Source organism: Neofelis nebulosa, chromosome 7 (assembly GCF_028018385.1).
Source record: "Neofelis nebulosa isolate mNeoNeb1 chromosome 7, mNeoNeb1.pri, whole genome shotgun sequence".
Lineage (NCBI taxonomy): Eukaryota > Metazoa > Chordata > Mammalia > Carnivora > Felidae > Neofelis > Neofelis nebulosa.
In genome coordinates this window covers 143697793-143722860 of record NC_080788.1, presented here as the reverse complement: position 1 = coordinate 143722860, position 25068 = coordinate 143697793, and the positions used below count along the sequence as shown (strand labels likewise).

At 47.7% G+C, this 25068-nt stretch overlaps 1 protein-coding gene across 10 annotated transcripts in view; it reads right to left on the bottom strand.

The window, feature by feature from the left end:
- The window catches only part of WDR25 (WD repeat domain 25), a 140310-nt gene that overhangs the window by 50242 nt on the left and 65000 nt on the right, over positions 1 to 25068 (bottom strand). For all 10 annotated transcript variants that reach the window (XM_058740707.1, XM_058740709.1, XM_058740711.1 and 7 more), the window contains one exon: positions 4978 to 5125. In XM_058740707.1, coding sequence (XP_058596690.1) covers positions 4978 to 5125 — 148 coding nt within the window. The remainder of the gene's footprint in view (positions 1 to 4977; positions 5126 to 25068) is intronic.

Here is a 25068-nt window from a genome sequence, read left to right as displayed (position 1 = left end):
TCGAGCAAGTCCCCGAGCACTCCAAGCCTCAGTGTCCGGGTCAATGAAATGGGGATAAAAACACTGTCCTCACAGGTAAGTGTAGGTACTAAAAATGTAATAAGTAAGCAAAGGGACTAACATCTTTTTGTCCATTTCAGCTTCATACAGACCAAGCAGTGTGCCAGGAACCAGGGTTACACCACCCGGGGCCTGGCCCACGGTGCACACTCAGCTGATGTGGCGGTCCCCTTTCCTGAAGCATTTCTGTGACGGCAGTCCCAAACAGGATACAAAACTGAGGGAGGCAGCAGAACGCGCCTCTTGGAAAACAAGAGAAATGGTCACTTACGGGTCCAGTCTCAGCTGTCATTTCCATGCACCATGACCCCCCACCGAAAGACACAGGGACCCCCAGAGCAGGAGGAGCTAGCCAGGGGCTGGGGACAGCAAGGCTGCAGGCAGTGGGTTATCTGCAGGAAGAGACCTTCCTCAGCACTGGGTGCCTGGAGCTCTGGAGAGCGGGTCAGGCTGGACTGCGGGGGGTCTGCACACGCACCCCCCCATAAAGGGCAGCTGCCGTCTCGTCACCAGGAGGAAGCCGCTAGCCCACCACCAGTAGAATTTTGTCACGGAGAAGCAACACATGGAGGAGACACGGGGAGTACCCAGGAAGGCCTTCCCAGCTGCCCCAGACCCACATGGGGACCAAGGGCCACACTCGTAAGCCGGCTGGGGGATCACCAGATTGGGGGCTTTTGGAGCTCAGCTACCAAAGCTGCCGCATCTGAAGAAATGGCCCAGCAACCGGGGCTCTCTGGACGCTCGGCAGGAACAAGGGCATTACTTCCCACCATCCCAAGGGCCTCAGAGGGAGGGACAGAGGAAGGGAAGGGACATGTTTTGCTGAGTGCATACCTGAGCCAGGCATTCTGCAAAGTGCCTACAAACATTCTCTCGGCTATTCCCCTCAAAATCCCACCACCAGCCAGGTACTGTTATCCCCTTTCATGGACGCAGAAACAGAAGTGAAGGAACTTTCCCCCAGGACACCCAGCTCAGGTGAGTGGAGGTGCACATTCACACCCCATTCGTGCCCCATCACACTGCACTGCCTTCAGCACTGTTGGGACCAGGTGCCATTGCACGGACGTCCAGGACAGGCTGGATGCACATCAGGAGAGCTGACCAGGGCAAAGGAAGGAAGACAGGGTGCCTTCCCCAAAGTCGGAGCCCTGGGGGCTCCAGGGGCCCTGCGAACCTATGAGGAGGCCTCAATAGCCAGGCTGGGGGGCACCTGCCAGTGGTGGGTGGGGGGGCATGATGGGCTGGAACCTTCACAAGACCAGTGCCCATGGAAGTGAACAAGTTCTTCAGGGGATTTCGAGGAGATGGGCTGATTTAGTGTGCAGGACAGCTGACTCATAAGGCAGGCGACACTGGGGCCCTGGTGGAGCTGGCCAGGGTTCCCTGAGGCCACTCAGACTAATGCATCAGAGACGTTTTGTTAGGAAGATTACAGACTGAAGCGGGAGCACCAAAAATAATGAATCTGTGAGTGGATTTTATTTAGGTGTTGATTCATGGTTGTCCTATAAGCCAACAGCCCGTCAGAACTATAAATTAACGAGATAAAATGTGGCTGGCTCTCCATATTTCAGGCCGGGTATTGACATTTCAGAATCCACAGATTTTTAACTGTATTGATTGAGGACACCAGGATAAATGGCCTTGGCACCAAATTCCCATTAACGACAATGGGCACCGAGTGACTAATTCCCAAAGCACTGCGGTGAGAACGCCCTGCATTGCCTTCTCCTGGCAGGGAGTTCTAATTAGATTGAAATGAAAAAGCCAAATCACCAAGGGCGGAAAGAGGCAGATCGAGTGAAAAGGGAAATCAGACTCGGTGACGAGAAAGGACGACGAGAGAAGTCAAACCGGGCCAAGAGCCACAGGGGCCGCCCAAGACCACCGGCCTCTGCTAAAGACAGCATCTATGACAACCTGGGCCAAGGGTGGGGACGCACAGCTGAGGTGGGAGGCACGGAGGGAGCCACCGATGGGTTTCACTGCCCAGCAAGGGCCAGCCTCTGCTCACACACTCCAAGTCACTGCTCCGAGCCAGCCCTGGCCAGATGACGAAGGCACGAAGACTCCCAGGGCAGGCCCCATTCTCAAGAACTCCCACACTAGTCAGGGCGACAAACACAGAGACCAACAGCCCCCTCAGCAGGAGAAGTCCATGTTGGGGCTGGAGGGCTGCTCCAAGGGTGAGGTCCACACCCTGAGACCTCCCCACGAGGGACAAACGATATCCAACATGCTCACTGCTACAGCCCCAGCACCAGGTCCTACCCATAGCAGGTGCTCAGGAAATACCTGCTGAGTGAATGGAACCCGGCTCTCAACAGGTGATGAGTGCTATTCCTGGGAGTAGGGTAGAGTGGAAAAGTCCCCCCGTCTTAGGCGAAGCCCTGAGGACAGGGGCTGAGCCTTCCCTCCACCACCCAGTATACCACCGTTGGAGGAGCAGCCTGGGCCTGGGGCCACACGAGCCCCTCTCCAGTGAAGTTCTGCCACAGGCTGGGCAAGGCATGCGCCCTCCCCTCCTCCAGCTCTCCACCTCGCCCTGGTCATACCCAACCAGCTGAAGATACCCGGGAGACCTGCCCAGAGTGCAAATCAAGCCATGATTCTCTCCTGCTCCAAACTCAGCAACGGCCCCCTACTGCCACCTGCTGTGGCAGTCCCTAACTTATCAGGAAGACTCTCTTCAAAAAAATCCAAAAATCTCAGAAGCCTTCCCCCACATTCACACATACCCACACATGCCATGGCAGTGTCTGTTTAACATCTGTTGATTGAGAAGATACATCATGACAAAGGGCCACTAAGCATCCATTACATTAATGTTATCAAATGAACTCGTATTTGATTAACCAACAGCACCGCCAGGATGTGAAAAGCATCACTCCTTCGCTCCGAGGGTGGGCAGTGCAGGTACCCATGGGCACCCAATGACCCTGGAGTGGGGGGGGGCAGTGGGGCCAGGAAAAGGAAAAGACCTCACAGGCCGGGAACCACAGGCCTGCACCCCCAGACTCCCCCCCAACTGCCTGCACCCCACAACCGCACACACTCCACTCCTGTTCCTCTAACAACTCTGTCCTCATTGTTCTGTCTGCTGGGAATGTGCTTCCCTCCTCCTCCACCACACCTCCTCCACCCGGATCCTCTGTCCCCTGGGTCCTGGGTCCTGCCTCCTGCCAGGTCCCAGGCTACATGTTCTTGCATCTCGCTCCATCACCGCAACCTGGGATTCTGTCCACACTTCCATCTCCCCCGGCAGACAAGAGCTTCTGGGGTGGATCCTGGGTCTGCATCTCCAATGCTGAGCATGGGTTACGGGGCACATGGGCAATGGAGTGAGCTTGGCAGATTTTTGCACGCAAAGAAGATTCTGGTGGTGCGGCCTTAAAGGGTGAGACCCCAGATGTAAGGCTGCAGGAGAAGGCCTAGCACACAGTGGGTGGTCAGGACATTACCCACCGCGGTCATCATCGACTAAGTGGCACCAAACTCCCTGAGCCATGGCGTCCTCATCGGCCCTGTGGGACTCACTGTAAGACCACAAATGGTTAGGGAAACACTTTGTTGAGAAGAAAAACCCCATATACACTCAGTACCGTGGAAAGGACATAGGATTTGCAAATGCACACACGGCTCTAAATCCCCACTTGCCACATACCACGGGGAGGTCATGAGCTAGCTACTCCCTGCTCTGAGCCTCAGCTTTCCGCCTGTAAAATGGAGAAGAGATTGCAGGCAGCACGCCGTGGTGAGGACCTGTGGCACAGTACCGGCCGCTGACACGGCCACCAATCTTGTCCTCACCCCCGCTGAGGATGCACGGGGCTCAGGCAGAGGAGCCTCGAGGCCAAGCCTCAGCAATCCAGTGACGAGTATGCTCCGGGTGGGACACAAACCCCACCATTACCCTACACCATCCGCCGTATTCCTTCGCCGTGCCCCCTCCCAGCTGGGGAGGGGTTGTGTGGTCGGGCCCAGAGCTGTCGTCTCCTGCTTGCCAGGCCCTGAGAGAGGCACGGACCCCAGGGCCTTTGCCACGGGGCACGGGAGGCCTATGTGAAGACTTGGGACACCCCGGGGATGGGCGGGGACTCCGGCCTCCCCTCCTGGCCCCGGCAGGAGAGTCCAGCAGAAAAGTGACCAGAAGGAGCCCAAGGAAGAGAAGGCAACGTGGGTGCTGAGACCAGCCAACCTGAGTCAGGGGCAGAGGCTTCGAACCAGCTCCGACCCCGTGGCTCTGTCCTCGCCTGAGGACCACGGACAGGACCCCACGCAGGGGCTGTGGCGGGATTAGGTGCTAAGAGTGCCTGTTGCACAGGAGTACTCGCTAATGTAAAGTTCCTTCCACTGACTGCTCTCTCCTTCTCGCCCTGCTTGTCAAGAGCCCCCTTAGGATTTACCCAGCACAAATCCATCTTACCCAAATGCCTTTTCAGTGTAGGCATTAAAGCAGAACTCGTTTGCAGACTTTCCTTATGAGCTGGAATCATTCCTTGCAGCCTTTCAACGATAATGAATTGACAGGAATTCTAAACTGATTCCAACCAAAGGACATTGTGATAAAGCTAAATCTATTTTGGTACAAATTACATGTCAGAAGTTGATTAAAAAGCTACCTCTTTATCCAGCCCCACAGCTTGGGCTGAGACAACCTTGGGGCTCCGTCCTCCGGGCAGACTGGCAGAGGCCCACCTTGAACCCTCCGTGGAGAGTCGTGGTTCCAGGCAAATGCCCTGGAAACGCACTCACCCATGTGAGCCTCTCCTGAGGGCTATCTCCTACTGCCCCGAAGCCATATGCAGTTGTGGCTGCTGACCGCCCAGAGAAGCTTCCCGATGAGAAAGCTGACCCAGCTGCCAGCTCCGAGGAAGGGGCGCCTCGGGGTAACAGTGCAGTAAAACACACCTGTTTCAAGGTCCGTGAGGTGTAGGGCGAAGTCGAAGCCCCCGCTGAGGATGCGCTGGCCACAGGGAGACCACCGGGCGGCCCGCACCGCCTCACTGTGCAGGCAGTAGGTCTGCAGGCAGCGGCCTGAGTCCACAGCATTCCACACCTACGAGGCAAACACAGCGCCAGACGTCAGAAGCGGAGGCCTGACCTCTGGGGCTTGGCTTGGCCCCTCTATGGGGTGGAGAGGGTCTCAGAGCAGAACTAGATTCCTGTTATTTTACCATCAAAACAACATCCAGCTGTTACATTTTTCCGTGCAGAAATGTCAAGTTTTCGGGGCTGGTGAGTTGAGGGGGAGCTTCTCCCAAAACCCCTCCGGGGGTCAAGGGGACCCACAAGAACACAGCGTGCCCCAGTCCCGCCTCTCCCCCGCCCGCCCTTCCCACCTGCTTTGCAGCTGCTCACCACCAAATGTCCCGCTCTGCTCACACTTCTAGCTCAGTGTCGCCCGCGTCTCTGATGGCTGTCCTCCCAGACAGGGCTTCGTGAGCCCTGAGGTGGACACCGCACCGAGTCAGGCTATCCTCTTGGGTCCAGCTTCGAGAGTCAGATTCGAAACGGAACCTGCCACACCTGTGCTTACAACCGGGCAAAGAGCCAGGATCTGCCAGCCGTCCTTTTTCCTGGGGAAGAGGTACCATCCTTCATTCCCACCCTGGCTTTCCCTGGCGACAAAGCCGACGGCAGAAAGCCCCATGTACATTCAGTGACTTCTGAAACACGCTCTCGAGCCCTCAAGTGTAGAACTGCACATTGCAAGGGCCAGGGCCACTCCACACAGGAGAGAGCCCTTCACCAGCGCACCAGCTCGTGCAGGAGCCCCGGGGAAAGGCTGGTTAGCACAGAGCCTGACAGGGCTGGCTCTGGGCCTGGCCTGCACAGGCGCTCAGCAGGGCCAGTCCCCTACCCCCACTGTCAATACAGGAAGCAGGGGAGGCTGCTGTCCATCGTCTGAGGTGGCTTTCAGAGGATCAGACAGGAGAGGCAGGCAGAGCAGCTGCCACCAGAGCGTGGGCCTCGGAGGCAAGCGCCTCCCATGTCATGCTTCTGTTTGCAGATCGTGTGACCTGGCCAAGCAGCCTGGCCTCCCTGGGCCTCAGCCTCCTCCTGGGTGAAGCGGGGGTCAGAGCCCCACCCCAAGGCCTGCGGTGAGGAATGAGCGGAGCTGGTGCGCGGGCTCCTTGGGGCTTGCTGCGCACCCAGTTCTTGACGACAGTATTCTCTGACCTTCTCTCGGTTACGGTGGGGAACCCAAGCCTCGTGTTCTTCGTCTCTGCCCACGCACATCCACAGACCAGATGTGGAGACGGCCTTCCCTTTCAAGACGAGAAAATTCATCCCGCTGCCTCCCCAAGGTGCTCACAAGGCAAAGGATCAGAGTTCTGAAAGCATGTTTCCTGGGCATATGGAAATGTCTGAGCTTAAGGAAACAAGAGCAGCTGTCAAAGAATGCTAAGAGAGCTCAGATCCTTTCTTTCTTATTGGGGGTCGATAGCTGGGGTCTCAAACTGAAACAATCATGCAATAGCAGCATCTACATTTAGAAATATGGACAGAGGGCCGCCTGGCTGGCTCGGCCAGCAGAGCACACAACTCTTGGTCTCAGGTCATGGATTCAAGCTCCATGTGGGGCATGGAGCCCACTGTAAAAAAAAAAAAAAAAAAAAAAAAAAAAGAGTATGGACAGAGGGGCGCCTGGATGGCAGTCGGTTGAGTGTCTGACTCCTGATTTCAGCTCAGGTCATGATCTCACGGTTCGTGAGTTCGAGCCCTGAGTCCGGCTCTGCACTGACAGTACGGAGCCAGCTTGGGATTCTCTCTCTCCCTCTCTGTGCCCTTCCTCTGCTCATGCTCTCTCTCTCTCTCTCTCTCTCTCAAAATAAGTAAATAAGCATTTAAAAAAAAAAAACAAGAGAAGAAAAATTCTAAAAAAAAGAAATACGGACAGAAATAACAGAAGAAACAACCAGAAGACGTCAACACGGAGTGGAAATTTCTGGTAGAAGAACAGAGCATGTAGTTTTTTGCCAAACTAGGTACAAGTATGACTCGTTAATAGAGAAAACAAAGTAGAACTAATGAGCTACACCTACAGAGTTAACAATGGCTAAGCAGTAAAAAACATAATATTGATTACATGAGACAGGCTTCATATACACAGCAAGGTGCCACCTAAATTATCAAAACACATAAAACATCACTTCACACCCATGGCTTCTATCAAAAACAAGAAAAAAGAACAAGTGTGGGGAGAGTGTGGGGAAACTGGAACCTCTGTGCACTGTCGGTGGGAACGCAAAATGGCACAGATTATATGGAAGATGGTACGATGGTTTCTTAAAAAATTATGCATAGAACTGCCATATGATCCAGCAAGCCCACTTGTGTGTATATAACCACAAAATGGAGAGCAGGGTCTCAAAGAGATCCCTGCACACCAGCGTTCACAGCAGCATTACTCACAGTAGCCCAAAGGTAGAAGCAATCCGAGTGTCCACTGACAGAAGAACGGATAAGCAAAGCATGGTCTCTCCGTACAATGGACTACTATTCAGTCTTAAAAAGGAGGGAGATTCTGACAGCTGCTCAACACGGATGAACCTTGAGGACATTATGCCGAGTGAAATAAGCCAGACACTAAACGGCAAAAAGGGTATATAATTCCGCTTACATAAGGTTCCTAGAAGAGTCAAAATCATAGACACAGAAAGTAGAATGGGGGATGCCAGGCGCTGGGGGAGGGGAGAATGGGGAGTTAGTGTTTAATGGGGACAGAGTTTCAGTTTTGCACGACAGAAAGAGTTCTGGGGATGGCTGGTGCGATGGTTGTACAATAATGTAAATGTGCTCAATGCCAGTGAAGCGTACACTTAAAAATGGTTAGAACGGTAAATTTTGTGTGATACGTATTGCAACACAATTTTAAAAACATACATGAAGCAAAATTCTATCAAGCTTATTTGTGCATTTGTAGTAAGACCATAACAACATATATGAAGATGACGGTCACTCTGGGGAAATGGTGGGTGAGGGATGGGGTTGGGTGAAGGGCACTGTGAACACTACACTGTCTTTCTGAGAGAGAGAGAGAGAGAGAGAGAGAGAGAATGCTCTGAAGCAAATATGTTCAAATGTTTCCATCTGTTAAACGCATTCATTTCTTCATTCATTCAACAAACATTTCTTGAGCAGCTGTTATTAGCCAGGCATTATTCAGCAGCAAACAACTAAGACAAAAACCCCTGCCTTCAAAGACACAGACACTAAACAAGATAAACCAGCAGAATCTCTATAGCATGTAAGGTAGGGGTAAAGGCTGGAGGCGTAGTAAGTGAGCAAGAAAGGGGCCCTAAGGGCAGCAGAAGAAGTTGAGATGGTGGCCAGGAAGGGCCTCTCAGAGAAGGTGGCTCTGAAGGAAGATCTGAAGGGGGGATGATGGGAGCTATACAGAAATTGAGGAAGAACCTTCCAGGCAGAAACAGGACCCCTCTGGCTTCTCTACCAGGAGGAGAGTGCAAGGCAAGGGAGACAGTGTGGAGCTTCTGCAAGAATCCAGGGGACAGAGGAGCATAGTTGGACCAGCTGGAGGCACAGACAAGGAAAGAGAAGAGAGGGGAGGAGGAGGAAGAGGAGGGGAAGGCACCAAGGCGCAAAGCAGCACACTGGTAGGTCTGAATTCTCGGGAGGGGGGCCTCTGAATCAGCCATGGAGACATGTTAGGGAAATCCATCAATCTGTAAATTGCCCGATAACTCTCCTCTGAAGTGAAAAATGCATACTTGGCTCTCCTGGCTGATATATACACAAGGATAGCGTCAGAATCAATGCAGACCAGTCAGCCACTTCTCCAAGCTACCCAGGGTGAAGGAGAGAAGAAACGTTGCTAATCGCCCTCCTTAATTGAATTTAATGTTCACCGTCAGGTTTTAAAGATTAATTCCCAAACACTGTGGCAGCCTGAAGTGTGTACCTTTTTTCAATTAAGTAATTAGAGATCCCAATCTGCCTCCCTGGAATTAAGGAGTTAAGTCTTCTGTCAAATGTTCTAAGATGGCTTGGTGCATTAACTAGAGACAGACATTCTATGTGTCCAACGGAAGTCAGATTTGGAAAGAACATGACAAGTGAAACACGCATTTGCTTGGCTGTCCTGTATTTACTGTGGTTTCCATGTCCTGGTTACTGATACACGGCCCTACCAGGAGTTCCTCACAGTGTCTTAGGACCTACTGCTTTAACCACAGGTTATGTTCTTTCTGCCTGTCTGCCTTTTGTTTTTGATTACAAAATAAACACAACCTCCTTGTAAAATATTCAAATTATACAGGTGTACAAAAAAACAATACCCCATAGGCATCAACTATAGGACTGTCGTTCCTCTGACTATATTGGAACTAAGTATGCTCGGGGTGGGAGGGTGGGGAATGAAACAACAAAGAAACACAAAGAAGAAAATAAGAGTCATCCATAATTCCACCACCTGCACACAGTGGCTATCAAACTTCTGGGTGAATCTTTGCCTTCCATCTGGCCCACCCCTGACAGCTCCTGCCTCAGGGACATTCCTAGTTCAGCTGAAGTTCCTGGCCTACCCTCTACCCCCTGGCATCCCTGCTACTCCGGGATATCATTCTAGAGACGACTGTCAGACTCACTAGCTCAGCAAGGCTGTGCAACCAGTGTGTAAACTTTGACCAAGCCATTTACCTGCAAAAGCTTTGGGATTCCTTTATGATGTGTGTCAAAGGCTGGAACTGCACTGAATGCACAGACCAATTTGGGGAGATATCTCAACGTTATTGAGTCTTCCAATGCATGAATAGGATATGTCTCTCCTTTCATTCAGGCCTTCTTTAATTTCTCTAAGCAATGGTTTGTAGTTTTTTGTTTTTATTTTTTATTTTTTTTAATGTTTATTTATTTTTGAAGCAGAGAGACACAGCAAGAACAGGGGAGGGTCAGAGAGAGAGAGAGGGAGACACAGAATCTGAAACAGGCTCTAGGCTCTGAGCTGTCAGCACAGAGCCCGACGCGGGGCTCAAACTCACAACCTGCGAGATCATGACCTGAGCCAAAGTTGGACACTTAACCAACTGAGCCACCCAGGCGCCCCGGTTTGTAGTTTTTTAATGAAAAAAAAATCTTATGGATCTTTTGTCAAACTTATCCCTAATTACTTCATATTTTAATGATATTGTAAATGGTATTTTTTATTTTTAATTTCAGGCTCATTTCCAGTAAGTAGACATAAGATCAGTTTTTTATATCTTGACCTTGAATTCTGCTAAACCAACTTTTTAGTTCTAGAAGTTTTGTTGTTTTTTTTTTTGTAGATTCAGTACAATTTTCTACACAGACAGTCAGGTTGTCTGCAAATAAAGACAGTTTTACTTCCTTCTTTCCAATATGGATACCTTTTGTTTCTTTTTCTTGCCTTATTGCACTGGCTAGAATCCCCACTACAATGTTGCATAGACATGGTGAGGGCAGACCCGCTTGCCTAGTTCGTGATCTTATGGGGAAAGCAGTCAGTCTTTTACACAGTTAAGTATGATGCGAAAGCTAATGTTTTCATAAATGTCCCTTATCAGTTTAAGAACATTCTATTTCTACTTTGCACAAAGTTTTTTTTTTTTTTTATCAGAAATGAATACTGTAGATTGTTAAATGCTCCTTCTGTATCTCTTCACATGATCATTTGGTTCTTCTTTTTTAGTTCATTAATATGCTGAAATGCACTGACTGATTTCAAATATTAAGTGAAGCTTGCATTCCTGAGACAGATCTTACTTGGCCCTGATATTACAAATAAATAAATATAAGTATATATGTATACACACATACACACACACAAACACACACACACACAGGTGGATTAATTTGCTAAAATGTAATTTAAAATTTTGTACTTATGTTCATGAAAGATATTGGTCTATCACTTTCTTCTCTTACAATGTATTTTTTCCTGTTGGGTATAAGGTAATGATGGCCTCACAGAATGAGCTGGGAAGTATTTCTTCCTCTATGATTTTCTAGAAAAGTTTGGATAGGATTGTGCAGGAGTTTCCCAGGGCTGCCATAACAAAGTACCACAAACTGAGTGGCTTAAAACAACAGAAATGTATTGTCTCATGATTAAGGAAACTAAAAGGCAGAAATTAAGGTGCTGGCAGGGTTGGTGCCTTCTGAGGGCCATGAGGGAAGGATCTGTTCCAGACCTTTCTTCTTGATTTCTACATGGCTGCCTTCACGTTCACATGGTGTTCTCTCTGCCTGTCTGTCTCCAAATCTCCCCTTTTGATTAGGATGCCAGTCATACTGGATTATGGCCCATCCTAATGACCTCATTTTAACATGATTAATCTCTGTAAAGACCCTATCTCCAAATAAAGACTTATTCTGAGGCACTGGGGGTTAGGAATTCAAAATATAAATTTTGAGATACGACTCAACCCTTAACAAATTGGTTTAATTTCTATCTTAAATGTTTGGTAAGATTCACTAGTGAAGTCATTTGGGCCTAGAGTTTTCTCTGTGGGAAGGTTTTTAACTATGAATTCAATTTCTTTAATAGATACAGGGCTTTGGAGGTTATCTATTTCTTCATGAGTGAGCTTTTCCTGTTTGGGTCGTTCAAGGGATTTATCTGTGTCATCTACCTTGTAGAATTCACTGGCAAAAAGTTGATCCTCACATGACCTTTGTAGCCTTTTACTATCTTTAGAATCTGTAATCAAGTCACTTCTTACATAATATTAGCAATTTGTATCTTTTCTATTTTATTCCTGATGCGTAGCTGAAGGGCTATCAGCTTCAATGATCTCAAAGAACCAACTTTTGGATTTACTGATTTTTCTCTACTGTTTATCGGTTTTCTATTTCAGTTATTTCTGCTCTTAATCTCCTTCCTTTTGCTAACATTGGTTGAATTTGCTCTTCCTTTTCTCATGTCTTAAAGTGGAAACTGAGATCACTGATTTGAAATTTTCTCCTTTATTAATATAGGCAATTACTGCTATAAATTAGCAGCTGAGAATTGCTCTATCTACATTCCACAAATTTTCATGTTGTTTTTTCATAAGCATTCAGTTCAACATGTTTTCTAATATCTCTAACAGTTTTTTCCTTGACCCAAGGATTATTTAGAAGTGTAATTTTAGGGGCGCCTGGGTGGCGCAGTCGGTTAAGCGTCCGACTTCAGCCAGGTCACGATCTCGCGGTCCGTGAGTTCGAGCCCCGTGTCAGGCTCTGGGCTGATGGCTCGGAGCCTGGAGCCTGTTTCCAATTCTGTGTCTCCCTCTCTCTCTGCCCCTCCCCCGTTCATGCTCTGTCTCTCTCTGTCCCAAAAATAAATAAAAAAATAAAAAATAAAAAAAAAAAAAATAAAAATAAAAAAAAAAAAAAAAAAAGAAGTGTAATTTTAGTTTCCAAATATTTGGGAATTTTCCAGATACCTGTTACTGATTTTTAACTTAATTCCGTGATCATTAGAGTATATGCTTTGAATGATTTCAAACCTTTTAAATTTACTGAGACTTATTTTATGGCCTAGAATTTGGTCTGCCCTGGTAAACATTCCACACATGCTACAAAAGAATGTACATTATGCTGTTGTTACATAAAGTGTTTTATAAATGTCAATTAGGCCAAATTGGATGATAGTGTTATTCAAATATTCTGTATCTTTACTGATTTTCTGTCTACTTGAGCTATTGACTATTGAGAAAAGGGTGTTTAAACCTCCAACTATAGTTGTGGATTTGATTATTTCTTCATTCAGTTCTATCAGTTTTGCTTCATGTATTTTAAAGCTCTTATTAGGTGTAGAAATATTGATGCCCTTCAAGGAACTGACCCTTTTATCATTATAAGATAACTCTATTTCTGCTAATATTCTTTGCTCTGAAATCTACTTTGTCTGATATGAATATGGCCACTCTGTTTAAAATTAGCATTAGTTTGGTATATGTTTTTCCATCCTTTAACATTTAACTTTTTGTGTCTTTATATTTAAAGTGGGTTTCTGGTAGGCATTGTATAAATTGCCTTTTTATCCAATCTAATAATCTTTGTTTTTTAAATGGGTATTTAGACCATTTCATCTACTATTGATGCACTTTGGGTTTAAATTTGCTACTTGTTTCCCACTCATCTGTCCTTTGTTCCCTCTTTCCCTTTTTTGCCTTCTTTGGAATTAAGCATTTCTTGTTATTTCATTTTATCTCCCAATGTTAGATTACTAACCGTTAATTTTGTTTTGTTTTATTACTAGTTGCTTTAAGGTTTAGAGCATACATCTCTAACTTATCACAGTCACTTTCAAGGAATATTAGCACTTGCCTAATAAGAACCATAATAATAATACATACTGTGTTCCCCATCTCAGCCTGTATGCATTATCACACATTTCACACAAACCCCCCTAAAACATGGCCATTGTTTTTACCTTAAATAATCAATCATCATTTAAAGGGATTTTTAAGTAAGAACAAAAATTATTTAGATTTACCCACATATTGACCACTTCTGGTGCTCAGCACTCCCCTGTGTAAATGTAGATGTCTATCTGGCATCATTTTCCTTCTGCCTTGAGAACTTTATTTAACATTTCCCATAGTACAAGTCTGCTGGTGATGAATTACTTCCACTTTTAAATGCCTAAAAAAAGTATTTTGCCTTTCCCTTAAAAACATATTTCACTGGGTATTAAATTTGGGGCTGACAGTGGTTTGTTCTTTTTCCTTTCAGTAGTTTAAGTATGTTGTTCCACTGTCTTCTGGCATTATTTCCAATAAGAAGTCTGCGGTCATTCTTCTCTTGATTGCTCAGGATGAAACTTGCCTTTTTCTCCTCCTCTGGCTGCTTTAAAAACTTTCTTCTTTATCGTTGGCTACAAGAAATTCCATTAAGAGGTACCTTGGTGAACTTTTTTCTTCATGGTTCTTGTGCTTAGGGTTCACTGAGTTTCTTGGTTCTGTGGGTTTCCAGTTTTCATCAAATTTGGAAAACTTTCAGCCCTTAGTTCTTTGAATATTTTTTTCTGTTCTCTCTGCCTGTGAAGACTTCAATTTCACATATATCAGGTGAGCTTGAAGTTGTACCACAACTCTTGGATGCTCTGTTCATTTTTCCCCAAGCTGTTTACTCTCTGTATTGCATTCTAAAACGTGTCTATGACCAGGTCTTCAAATTTGCTAACCATTTATAGTTTCTGATTTGCTATTAATCCTATCCAGTGCATTTTTCAGCTGAGATTTTTTTTTTTTTTCCAGTTCTGGAGTTCAAATTGGATCTTTCTTCTGTCTTCCTTGTCTCTCCTTAACATGCTCATGCTTGTCTCTACCTTTTTGCATATATGGAGCATATTTATAAATAGTTGGCTGAATGTTCTTACTGACTAATCACACCATCTGTGCCATTTCTGGGTCTGCTTCTATTGACTGATTTTTCCTCTAATCATAGTCTAGATTTTTCTACTTCTTTGCATTCCTTGTAATCTCTGTTTGGATGTCAGACACAGTGAATTTTACTTTAGTGGATGTTTTATATTTTTGTATTCCTATAAATACTCTTGAGGTTTGTTCTGGGACACAGTTAAATTACTTGGAAACCATTCACCCCTTTCCAGGATAGTTTCAAAGCTCTGATAGGAGGAACTAGAACACTATTTAGTCTAGGGCTATTTTATCCTGCTGAGGGAACACTCTAATGAATTATGAGGACTTCCCACTCTGGCTTGTGGCACTATGAACTATTCTTGGCCCTGGGAGCTCTGGGGATTGTTCACCCCGTTCCTTTTGGGTGGTTCTTCTCCTGCTTCAAGGAATTTCCTCACACACATGTTGATCAAGTACTCCACTGAAGACTCTGAGGGAGCTTCCTACAGATCTCTGGAGCTTTCTGTTGGTGCAGCTCTCTAATCTCCCCTTCTCTGTCCTGAGAACTCTAGCTGCCGTGGCTTCCTTGACTCCCAGCTTTGTCTCCTCAGGTCAGGAAGACCACTGAGACCCATTTGGGTTTCTCCTCCCTGTGTGGCAGTCTGGGAACTCTCACCAGACAGTCAGCGGGAGCAGTCCCCCAGGACCCGTTTCATTTTGCTTCCCCTTCTCTCAAGGCCCACTGTCTCCATTGCCTAGCGGTTTTTTTTTTTTAATGTTTATTTATTTTTGAGAGAGAGAGGGGTGGGGGGAGGGCAGAGAGAGAGGGAGACACAGAATCCAAAGCAGGCTCCAGGCTCTGAGTTGTCAGCACAGACCCCAACATGGGGCTTGAACTCACGAGCCATGAGATCATGACCTGAGCCGAAGTCGGACGCTCGACAGACTGAGCCATCCAGGCGCCCCTCCATTGCCTAGCGTTTTGATTTTTACGTTTTGTAAAAACCACTGCTTCTTACATTTTGTCTGATTTTTTAAATTGTTTAAGATTGAAGCATAAATCTGGTCCCTATTACTCCATCTTGGCCAAAAGTGTAAGTCCTCAAAGTTATTTAGAAGTGTGTGGCTTATTTGTAACAACATGGATGGAACGGGAGGGTATTATGCTGAGTGAAGTAAGTCAGTCGGAGAAAGACAGATGTCATATGATTTCACTCATATGTGGAATCTGAGAAACTTAGCAGATGAGCACAGGGGAAGGGAAGGAAAACTAAGATAAAAACAGAGAGGGAGGCAAACCATAAGAAACTCTTAAATACAGAGAACAAACTGAAGGTTGATGGGGGTGGGGGTGGGGCTCGGTTAAATGGATGATGGGCATTAAGGAGGGTACTTTTCAGGATGAGCACTGGGTGTGATATGTCAGAAATGAATCACTGGGTTCTAATCCTGAAGCCAAGACTACATTGTATGTTAACTAACTTGAGGATTAAAAAAAAAAAAAAAGTGTGTCTTAATTGCCGAACGTTTATGGTTTTTCATAGTTTAGTAACTCATTATTACTAATTTAATTCCATTGTAAACAGAGACTAGGCTCTCTGTTGTTTCAATCTTTTTAAATGTATTGAGATTTGCGTGTGACCTATCTTAGTAAAGTACTATTTGAATTTGAAAAGCCCACGTAGCCTACACTTGCCATGCATAGTGTTCTATAAACGTGAATTAAGGTAAGGTAGCTGATAGTGTAATAGAGATCTCCCATCTTTATTGATCTGTTTGGCTGTCCAATCAATTACTTAGAGAAGAGTTAAGATCTCCACGTGTAAGTATGAATTTTTTATTCTCCCTTTCAGGCTATGAAAAATTTTTCATGTACTTTGAAGCTCTGTCATTAAGTGCATATATGATTGTAAGATCTTCCTGATAAATTGATTCTTTTATCACTATGAAATGTCTTCTCTCTTACTCTTGTTGACAGCATATAATTTTACTTTTGTATCCATTCCAATAATCTCTTTCAATCGCAATGTTTAACCCATTTACATTTAACATGATTGTTGATATGATCAGAATTACATCTATCATTTTGCTAGTTGTTTTCTGGTTTTATCTCTGTTTTATTTCGCTTTTCTTCCCTTACTACCTTCTTTTGAAATAACTTTTTACAATTCCATTTTACTTATTGGCTTTTTAGCTATTCCTTGATGTTACTTCTTTAATGGTTGCTCTAGGGATTATAATATACATTCTTAATATTTTAAAGTCTTTTTATGGTTACTATTGTCCCAGTTTACATAAAATATAAGAAGCTTGAAGCCATAAATGTCTTTCATCCGTGCCCATTCTTTACTCTATAGTTGTCACATGTATCACGTCCACATATGTTAGAAACCCCACAAGCAATATGATCGTTTTTGCTTTAAATAGTCATATGTATTTTTTTGTTTAATTTAAGAGGAAAAAATAGTCTTCTATCTTTCCCCACATATTTACCATTTCCAGGCTCTTCACTCCTTCCTGAAGATCTGAGCTCCTATCTGGTGTCATATTCCTCCATCCTAAAGAACATCCTTTAACATTTCTAAGTTGCATGTCAGCTGTCAATGAATTCTCAGTTGCCATTTATCTGAAAATGTCTTTTTTTTTCTTTAACATTTATTCATTTTTGAGAGAGAGAGACAGAGTGCTAGCAGGGGAGGGGCAGAGGGAGAGGGAGACACAGAATCCAAAGCAGGCTCCAGGCTCCAGGCTGTCAGCATAGAGCCTGACGTGGGCCTTGAACCCATGAACTGTGAGATCATGACCTGAGCCAAAATCAGACACTTAACCGACTAAGCCACCCAAGTGCCCCTATCTGAAAACGTCTTTGATTCACCTTCATTCTTAGACGATATAGAATCACGAGTGAACATGTTTTTGGTTGTGTGTGTGTGTGTGTGTGTGTGTGTATGCGTGTTTTATCAACACTTTGAAGATGCTATTCGACTGCTTCTGGACTCCACTGATTCTGATGAGAAGTCAGTGATTTTCATACCATTATTCTCCTCTATGTGATTTTCATTTTTCTCTTGTTACTTTAAATTTTTTAATCTTTGGTTTCCACATGTTTGACTAGGATATGCCATAGTGTGATTCTCTTTATATGTCTTATTTGGGGGTTGCAAAGTTTGTTTGTTTTTTTTTCTTTTGAATCTGTAAATACACACATTTCATCAAATTTGGGAAATTTTCAGGCATTATTTCTTCAAATAGTTTTTTCTTCCTCATTCTCTCTCATCTCCTTCTGGGATTCCAATTATACACACAATATCACAATATATATTATACAGATATCTTTGGATATTATCCACAGGTCCCTGTGTATCCTGTTTGTTTTAATGTTTATTTATTCTTGAGAGAGACAGAGAGACAGAGCGTGAGCAAGGGAGGGGCAGAGAGAGAAGGAGATGCAGAATCTGAAGCAGGTCCCAGGCTCTGGGCTGTCGGCACAGAGCCCAGCACAGGGCTTGAACTCATGAGCTGTGAGATCATGACCTGGGCCGAAGTTGGGTGCTTAGCCGACTGAACCACCCAAGCGCCCCTATCTGTTCTTTCTTTCCCCTACTCCTTTCCTCTGTTTTCAGATTGAATAATTTCTATTGTTCTATCTCCAAGTTCACTAGTTCCTTCTTCTGACATCTCCATTCTGCAATGGAGCCCAAATTATGGATTCTTTCTTTCAGATACTGTATTTTTCAACTCTAGGATTTCCATTTGTTTTTCTATATACAGCAGTTGCTATTTCTCTACAGAGATCTCCTGTCTTTTTATTCATTGCGAATATATTTTCCTTTGTATCCTTCAGCACTTTCATAATAACTGTTTTAAAATACTCTGCCAATTTCAACATCTGGATATCTTGGAGACAAGCTCCACTGATCGCCTTTCTCTTGACTATGGGTCCCCTCTTCCTGTTTCTTCCTACAGTGAGTAATTTGGGGTGGAATGCTAGATATGACAAAATTTATGTTGTATAGACTCTAGACTGTTATGTTTCTCTGAAGAACAATTTTGTTTTCAACAGTCAGCTAACTTGGCTCTACTCACATTTTAAACTGTCTCCTCTGCTGTGTGCAGCAGCAGAAATTTCTGTTTGGTTCTCTTAGCCTTAGCTGAGCTGCTTGGAGTCTGTTCCATGCATTGGTCCAGGAGTCATCCAGAGATCTGGGCAGAGCCTATTGACAGAACTTAGGACTCCTCTTCTCTGACTCTTTCCTTTCTGAGATCTCCCTCCTCACTTTCCAGCTGCCGTGGTTGCCCCATCTGTCCTCTGCTTCTTCAAGCCAGTAACATTGCGAGTTTTCTATCCAACTTTTAGCCGCGGCTTTGCCAGGCACAGATTGGAGCACACCCTTGGGCAGAAAAACATCAAAGCAGGAGACTCGCCCAGTGCCGTTTCCTTCTTCTTCTAAGAGCTCCCTTCCAGTATCTGCCTGCCTTCTGTGGCTCTCCGACACCTTTAAGTAGCTTACTGTTGTTGTTGTTGTTGTTGTTGTTGTTGTTGTTGTTCAGAGTTTAGAGTTGTCAGCTGTACAGTTACTCTGATAGGAACTGCTCCTTCATTACTGGAAGCCAAATCGGACACCTGGTTTTGAGCATCTGTTCTGCAGTCCTGGACAGTGACGCATCCCCCCACTTCCTCATCTCCACCCCCAGGCCTGGCGCACACACACCCCACTGCCCCAGTACTTAGGTAACAATCTCCCTACACCCTGCCCCCCGGTAGAGATATTTCGAAGAGTGAGGGGACTGGAGTATTTGTTCTGTGTGTGAGCTGCTGTGTCACGGAGGTGACAAGAAGGCCAGGAGTGATCTGTAAACTGATGTCATTTACCGCAGGCAGGAACGAGAAGCCAGGAATGATCTGAGGAGATGGGCCCACCCACGCTACTCCCCCAGCCCTGCCAGCTTCAGGAAAGCTTGTAGAGAGCCTGGGAAACCTGCAGGGTTCCTAGGATACGTGGCAAAGAAGCTGGAACCAGTTTTGCTTGATTCTCTAAGGGCGGGGTACCGTGGCTGACAGCTGTGTTACAAGGGGCTCACGTTTGCAGAAATAGTGAGAACTAAAATAGTCCCTTCATTTTACACCATCTTCCTAAGTGCTTCCTAAAATTCTTTCTATACCACATGATGCAAGGTCCCTTAAAGTAAAGAATGAGGACAAACTCAATCAGCACCTGTAAGTACATTCTACAGAGAATTCCAAGAAACTCTTCTCTGTATTCACTAAGGTCAGTGCCAAGGGAAGGTGTTCTAAATGTCAGCAGAAGATGTAGAAGGCAAAGAAGAGGTTTCTTGGAGTAGAAAGGATTAAGAGTAAGACCCATCAGAGGTTGCTGAAGAATGCTCGGGGAGCTGGGGGTCCTCGGGGCCACCCTCCTTGTAGAGTGGGGTGACCCCTCCGCAGCCTGCAGGGTCCCCAGTGGGTGGTGCAGCCTGTCCAACGGTGGTGAGTGCGGGACTCTGGGCAGAGCCAGGGCCCCTTCTGAAAGCATCACGATCCTGGATGTTATTCCGAGACAAAATGCCACCTCACCTCCCACCTCCAGGTAACAGCCATCCTGAATTCAGCAGTTACTAACGCATCAGGCAAGCTTTCAAGCACTTTGCGAGAATTAACTCGATCCTTACCCCTGCCTATGATTATAAACGCCATCTGACAGATGAGGAAACTGAAGCACGGAGAGGTCATCTCCCCCGGGCCACACTGTGACAGATGGGGCAGGGAATCGGGCCCGGGCAGCTCAGCTCAAGAGCCTGCTGGCTGAACACAACATGCGTCCACCACCCGCCTGCGATGTGCCCCGTGGTCAGCCAAGCGCTCCTGACCCAGCTCTGTAGGGAACACAGCACAAAGCCAGACTGCCCCTCCGCCCACTGACAGCCCCTTAGCAGTGTCACGCTGACCCCCCCCTCAGAACCCCTGCCCCCTAACGTGGTGCCCCAAAGTCCTACGGTCTTCCCTCATGCACTTTCCCCTCACCTGCCAGCTCCAATTTCCAAACACACCCCAAATCTAACCACTGCTCCTCACCTCCGCAGCCGCCACCCTCGTCTGAGACGCCACCATCTCTCCCCCGCTCCCTTGCGAGAGCCTCAAAACTGGGGTCTCGGCCTCCACTCAGCCCCACAGGCTGCTGCCGTAACGGCAGCCAGAGTAGCCCTAGGAGTCAGAAGTCAGGTGACACCCTTCCCCCGCTCAACAGCCAGCCGAGGGGCTCCCCGCCACTGGAACAAATCCCTGGCCATCCCCCCTGAGCCTTCTGCCTCATCAGACCCTTCTGCCTCAGGGCCCGCACACCTGCTTTCCCTCTACCTAGAATGTTCTCTCCAGACAGCCCCGGGGCTCACTCGAGTCTCTACCTAGACACAGTCCCTAAACCACCCGATTTAAACACTGCTCCCATCACTCTCCTTCCTCTTGGCTGGCTCTACTCTTCCTCAAAGCAGGCATTACTTCCTAACGTATTTATTTTTATTTGTTTGTTTGTTTGTTTGTTTGTTTGTTTGTTGTCTGCTTCTCCCACTAAAATGTAAGCTCTGTGAGGGTAAGGACTCTATTAATTACCTATTTTTGTTCGCTTCTGTACCCCCAGGGTGTTGAACAGGGTCTGGCACACTCTAGAAGTGAAATAAATATTTGTTGCATAAATGAAGGGATAGATGGAATGGACGAACGGACGGATGGATGGATAGACACACACACAGATGAAAAGACGGCTCTCCCAGCTACAGTCTACAGCTTGGACAAGCAGATCTCCCCTCGGTAATGTGACTCCACTTGTTTATTAAGTTGGGGAACAGAAGAGGCGAAGTATAATGCCCTTTGGCCATGAGACCTTCTTGCTCTGAGGATAAGTCGTGAATTCTTTCAGTTGGGGGTGCTTTTTTCAACAGTTGGATTATATCACGCGGTAAACACCTCTCCCTCTATGTTCACAAGGAGCCCGGACTCTCTGGCACCATGAGGACTTTGGACTGGTTCCTGCTCCTCTAGAAAATTAAGTGTGAGATGAAACCGCCACAGTTCTAAAGGCCTGGGTTCTTCAAGTGCCACATGCCTTACCCAATCAAGATTCACTTGGTCTCTGGCCTCAATACACAGAGATCCTGTGAGTCTAAGAATTCATAAAGAATGAACGATTTTGGTGAATGAGTGCTGGCTCTCGGCGTGCACATCTGTTTTAATCTTGCGATGCCCTGGATGCTATGTCCACTGTCCACTGTCCTGCCCGATGTCCGTTTGCCCTTCCTCTGGGACGAGCATCCCATCCTTCCGTGGAGAACCATTCATACCCCACTCGGTCACTGGGGTACATGAGGCACTGACTCTAACCTCTACGAAGGCCATGTAACCCAGGCCTGGTCAATCAGAGGCAATGAGGTCCGAGCCCAGGGCGTCAGTGGACAGTGAAAGGGAAGAGGCACTTCCTCTCCACTGGGGTTGCAAAGGAGTAGCCCTGAAGCCGAAAGGGGGGCCCCAGCGGGGTGACACGTCCCCGGGACATGCCAAGAGAGACAGGAGGCGAGGGGCAGACCAGGACACAAGGGCCCCCGGGCCCCCGAGTGCAGTTATGCCTGAAACCGTACAACCCTTGACCTCGTCACCTCTCGAGCCAGCAGACTGTTTTCTGCTTCAGCTCCTAGGCACGGCTGCTGGCAACCAAAAGTTGTCACACAAATCCTTCTAGAATTTTGCCATGAGTCAACCCTAAGGTTGCTGACGGCTTCTCACACCACCTTTCTTCTCTCTCAGAAGACAGGCTGCACACTGACACCTCTGGTCTTCCCAGAGTGGCCTGCTCCCCGTAATTTCCCAGCACAGCCACAGCCGGTGGCACCGCGGGGGCTCACCTGGCATCGCCGGATGCTTCCGTGCGCCAGCCTTGCCTGCCGGGGACCCCTCCGGGCTGCATGTCACAGCTGTCCTCTAGCCCTGAACACGGACAACTGAGAGGTAGCTAACTGCTCCCTATGCACAAAAGCTAAGAAGTGCTCGCTCCTTCCAGAACCGGAGGGGCTGGAAGGAGGGTCTGAAATGGTTAGAGGCAGGGATAATATTATACTTTAACTTCTTTGCACCGCATTCCACAGCACTTTCCAGATGATGGCATCTTGTGATCCTCACGTCGACTCCCAAGTCCACAGGGAAGTCACCTCCATTTTACAGTTGTGGAAATGGAGGCTGAGAAAGGGCGGGGGGCCGCTCTCATTCATTCCCTGGGTTTATTCAACAGAGATTCATTCGGGGCCCAGTATGTGCCAAGAATGTTGCCCACTGCAGGAATCCCGGGGAATAGAACCACTCATGAGAGTCTAGTGAAAAAGACAGACATTAAGCAAATGTGTAAACAGGTACCACCGGAGAGAAGTGGAAGGCAAGAACGGGACTCTGGGAGGTAGTAACAGCAGGTGAAGTGTAAATTCAACTGGGGAGGTGGGCAGGCTTCTGAGGAAGGAGTGAGGCCGCAGGGAGGGAGCCTCGGGGGAGACGGGAGGGCAGGCCTATCTCCCCCTGTGTACCACGGGAGGCGGCTGAAGCCTCAGACGCAGCAGAGCAAAGCTCTGATCAAATTTTCCTTTTTAAAAAATGCACGCTGCCGTGTAAGAGACCAGAATGATGTGGGGAGATCAGTGAAGAGGGCATTCGGAGGGAGAGAACGGGTCGGGTCCAAGGAAGCAATGCGCAAGCCAGGAACCGAGCACACACTGGATGTGCATTGTGGAAAAGGGTCACCAGGACTTGGGGTGGATCCGAGTGAGAGCAGCTGAGAGGCGGGGTGCCGGGGCTGTGGGGACACCGCAGGAGAGAGCATGCTCCTGATCACACTGTGCTCGTGGCAGGGAGAACGGAACCTGGGACGTCTCCTTCCCATCACAGCACCACCTTTCCAAGCGATGGCAGTGGCGGGGGTGGGGATCCACTCCATCCGAGCCAGGGCGAGGGGCAGCCTCCAAGTCACCGGGTCTGCTTCTTCCACACGTGGACAGAGACTGGGGCTGCTCTTGGCAGTTACTAGTGGGGGCTCCTTAGAGCACGCACCTACTTGGTTCCGATGGCCTCCAGCTTAACTCCTTCCACAGCCCCCATAGGAGGTTTGGGGGCGGGGGGGAGGGGACCCTGGTGTCCCGGCTGTCATACACAGCCTTGTCCCAGGGGACGGTCTCCTGACAGCTTTGCCAGAGACCCAGTCGAGAAAGCCGATCCCACCCCCGCCCAACAGGCAGCCAGGGCAGGGCCCCACAACAGAGGTGACCACTCTCAGAAAGTGAGGTCACTCAGGTCCCGCTGCCATGGCAACCACCAGAGGCCTGAGCTAGGCAGTCTCCACACAGGGCCAGGCTGAGCTCCGACAGGCCCACACTGCTGGCCCTCCACGACTGGGTTGGGACGGGGGTGATCGTTTTCATCGAGACTCCTCAAAATACGCATAAAAATGAATGCCAACCTCTCATTCCCAAAACTCCATCCAGAAACCCAATAAGGAGGTACTCTAGGAGTCTTCTGGCTATAAGGATTTAGGTGGCTATGGGCTCCTGCTGGGCACACCCAGGGGCCCAGAGGAGGGCTGTAAATGGGACCAGCCCAACCGGAAAGCATCCGGCCGACATGGGAGGCCCCAGTCGCCTGCCCAGCCCCACCTCTCACCTCTGCCTCATTCACATGTCAACTTCCAGACATGTTTCGTAAATGTGCCCGGCTCTTTGCCCCTCAGATTTTACACGTGCCCGTCCCTCTACTCGAAGCAGTTTCTTCCCTATCGGGTTGGCCCCTTCTCTTCCTCCCAGTCTCAGCTGAGATGCTCCTTCTTCCAGGAAGCCCTCCTGACTCCCAGAGGCTGAGGTAAGGTCCCAGTGGATGTTCCCACAGTGCCCCATGCTTTCCCTCTGGCGGGACTGGATGCACCACATGGTAAGGGTCTGGATGCCATCTGACCTCCCCTCTCCTGAAAACAAGTCAAGAGTGGCCGTCATGAGGGGAGACAGTGGTCAGGGGATCTTGCAGCTGGAAGGCCTGCTTTGTTTTCCTATTTTTAGTCATTACTCCTTTCCCCCATTACCTTACATACAATGCTTTTCTGACTCTGAAGGGAATCCACGAGCTTTTATCTTTTTTCACGCCCCCATCAGCACAAAAGCGCCATCTCTTTAGACCACCACGTGCCCAGCACTGCCAGTGCTTCGTCACCGACACGTTGACATGTTCACACGCCTCTCCAGTGGGTGTAACGGGGCCATTTTACAGATGAGGGACCTCTCACGGTGACCACCCTGGGCCACGGGCAGTGAGCAAAGGGACACAGGGTGACACTGAATCTAATCCTTGCGCTCAGAGTGGCCGCCGTGAACCTACTGGCAGTGTCTTCGCAGTACTTTTCTTTTTTTTAAATATGAAATCTATTGTCAAATTGGTTTCCACACAACACCCAGTGCTCATCCCGACACGTGCCCTCCTCAATGCCCCTCACCCACCCCCCATCAACCCTCAGGTTGTCCTCAGTTTTTACGAACCTCTTATGTTTTGGCTCCCTCCCTCTCTAACCTTTTTTTTTTTTTTTTTGCAGTACTTTTCAACGCATACTTTGTTTTTCCTGAGATCCCACTGAACACATAAATCTGGCATCTTGCT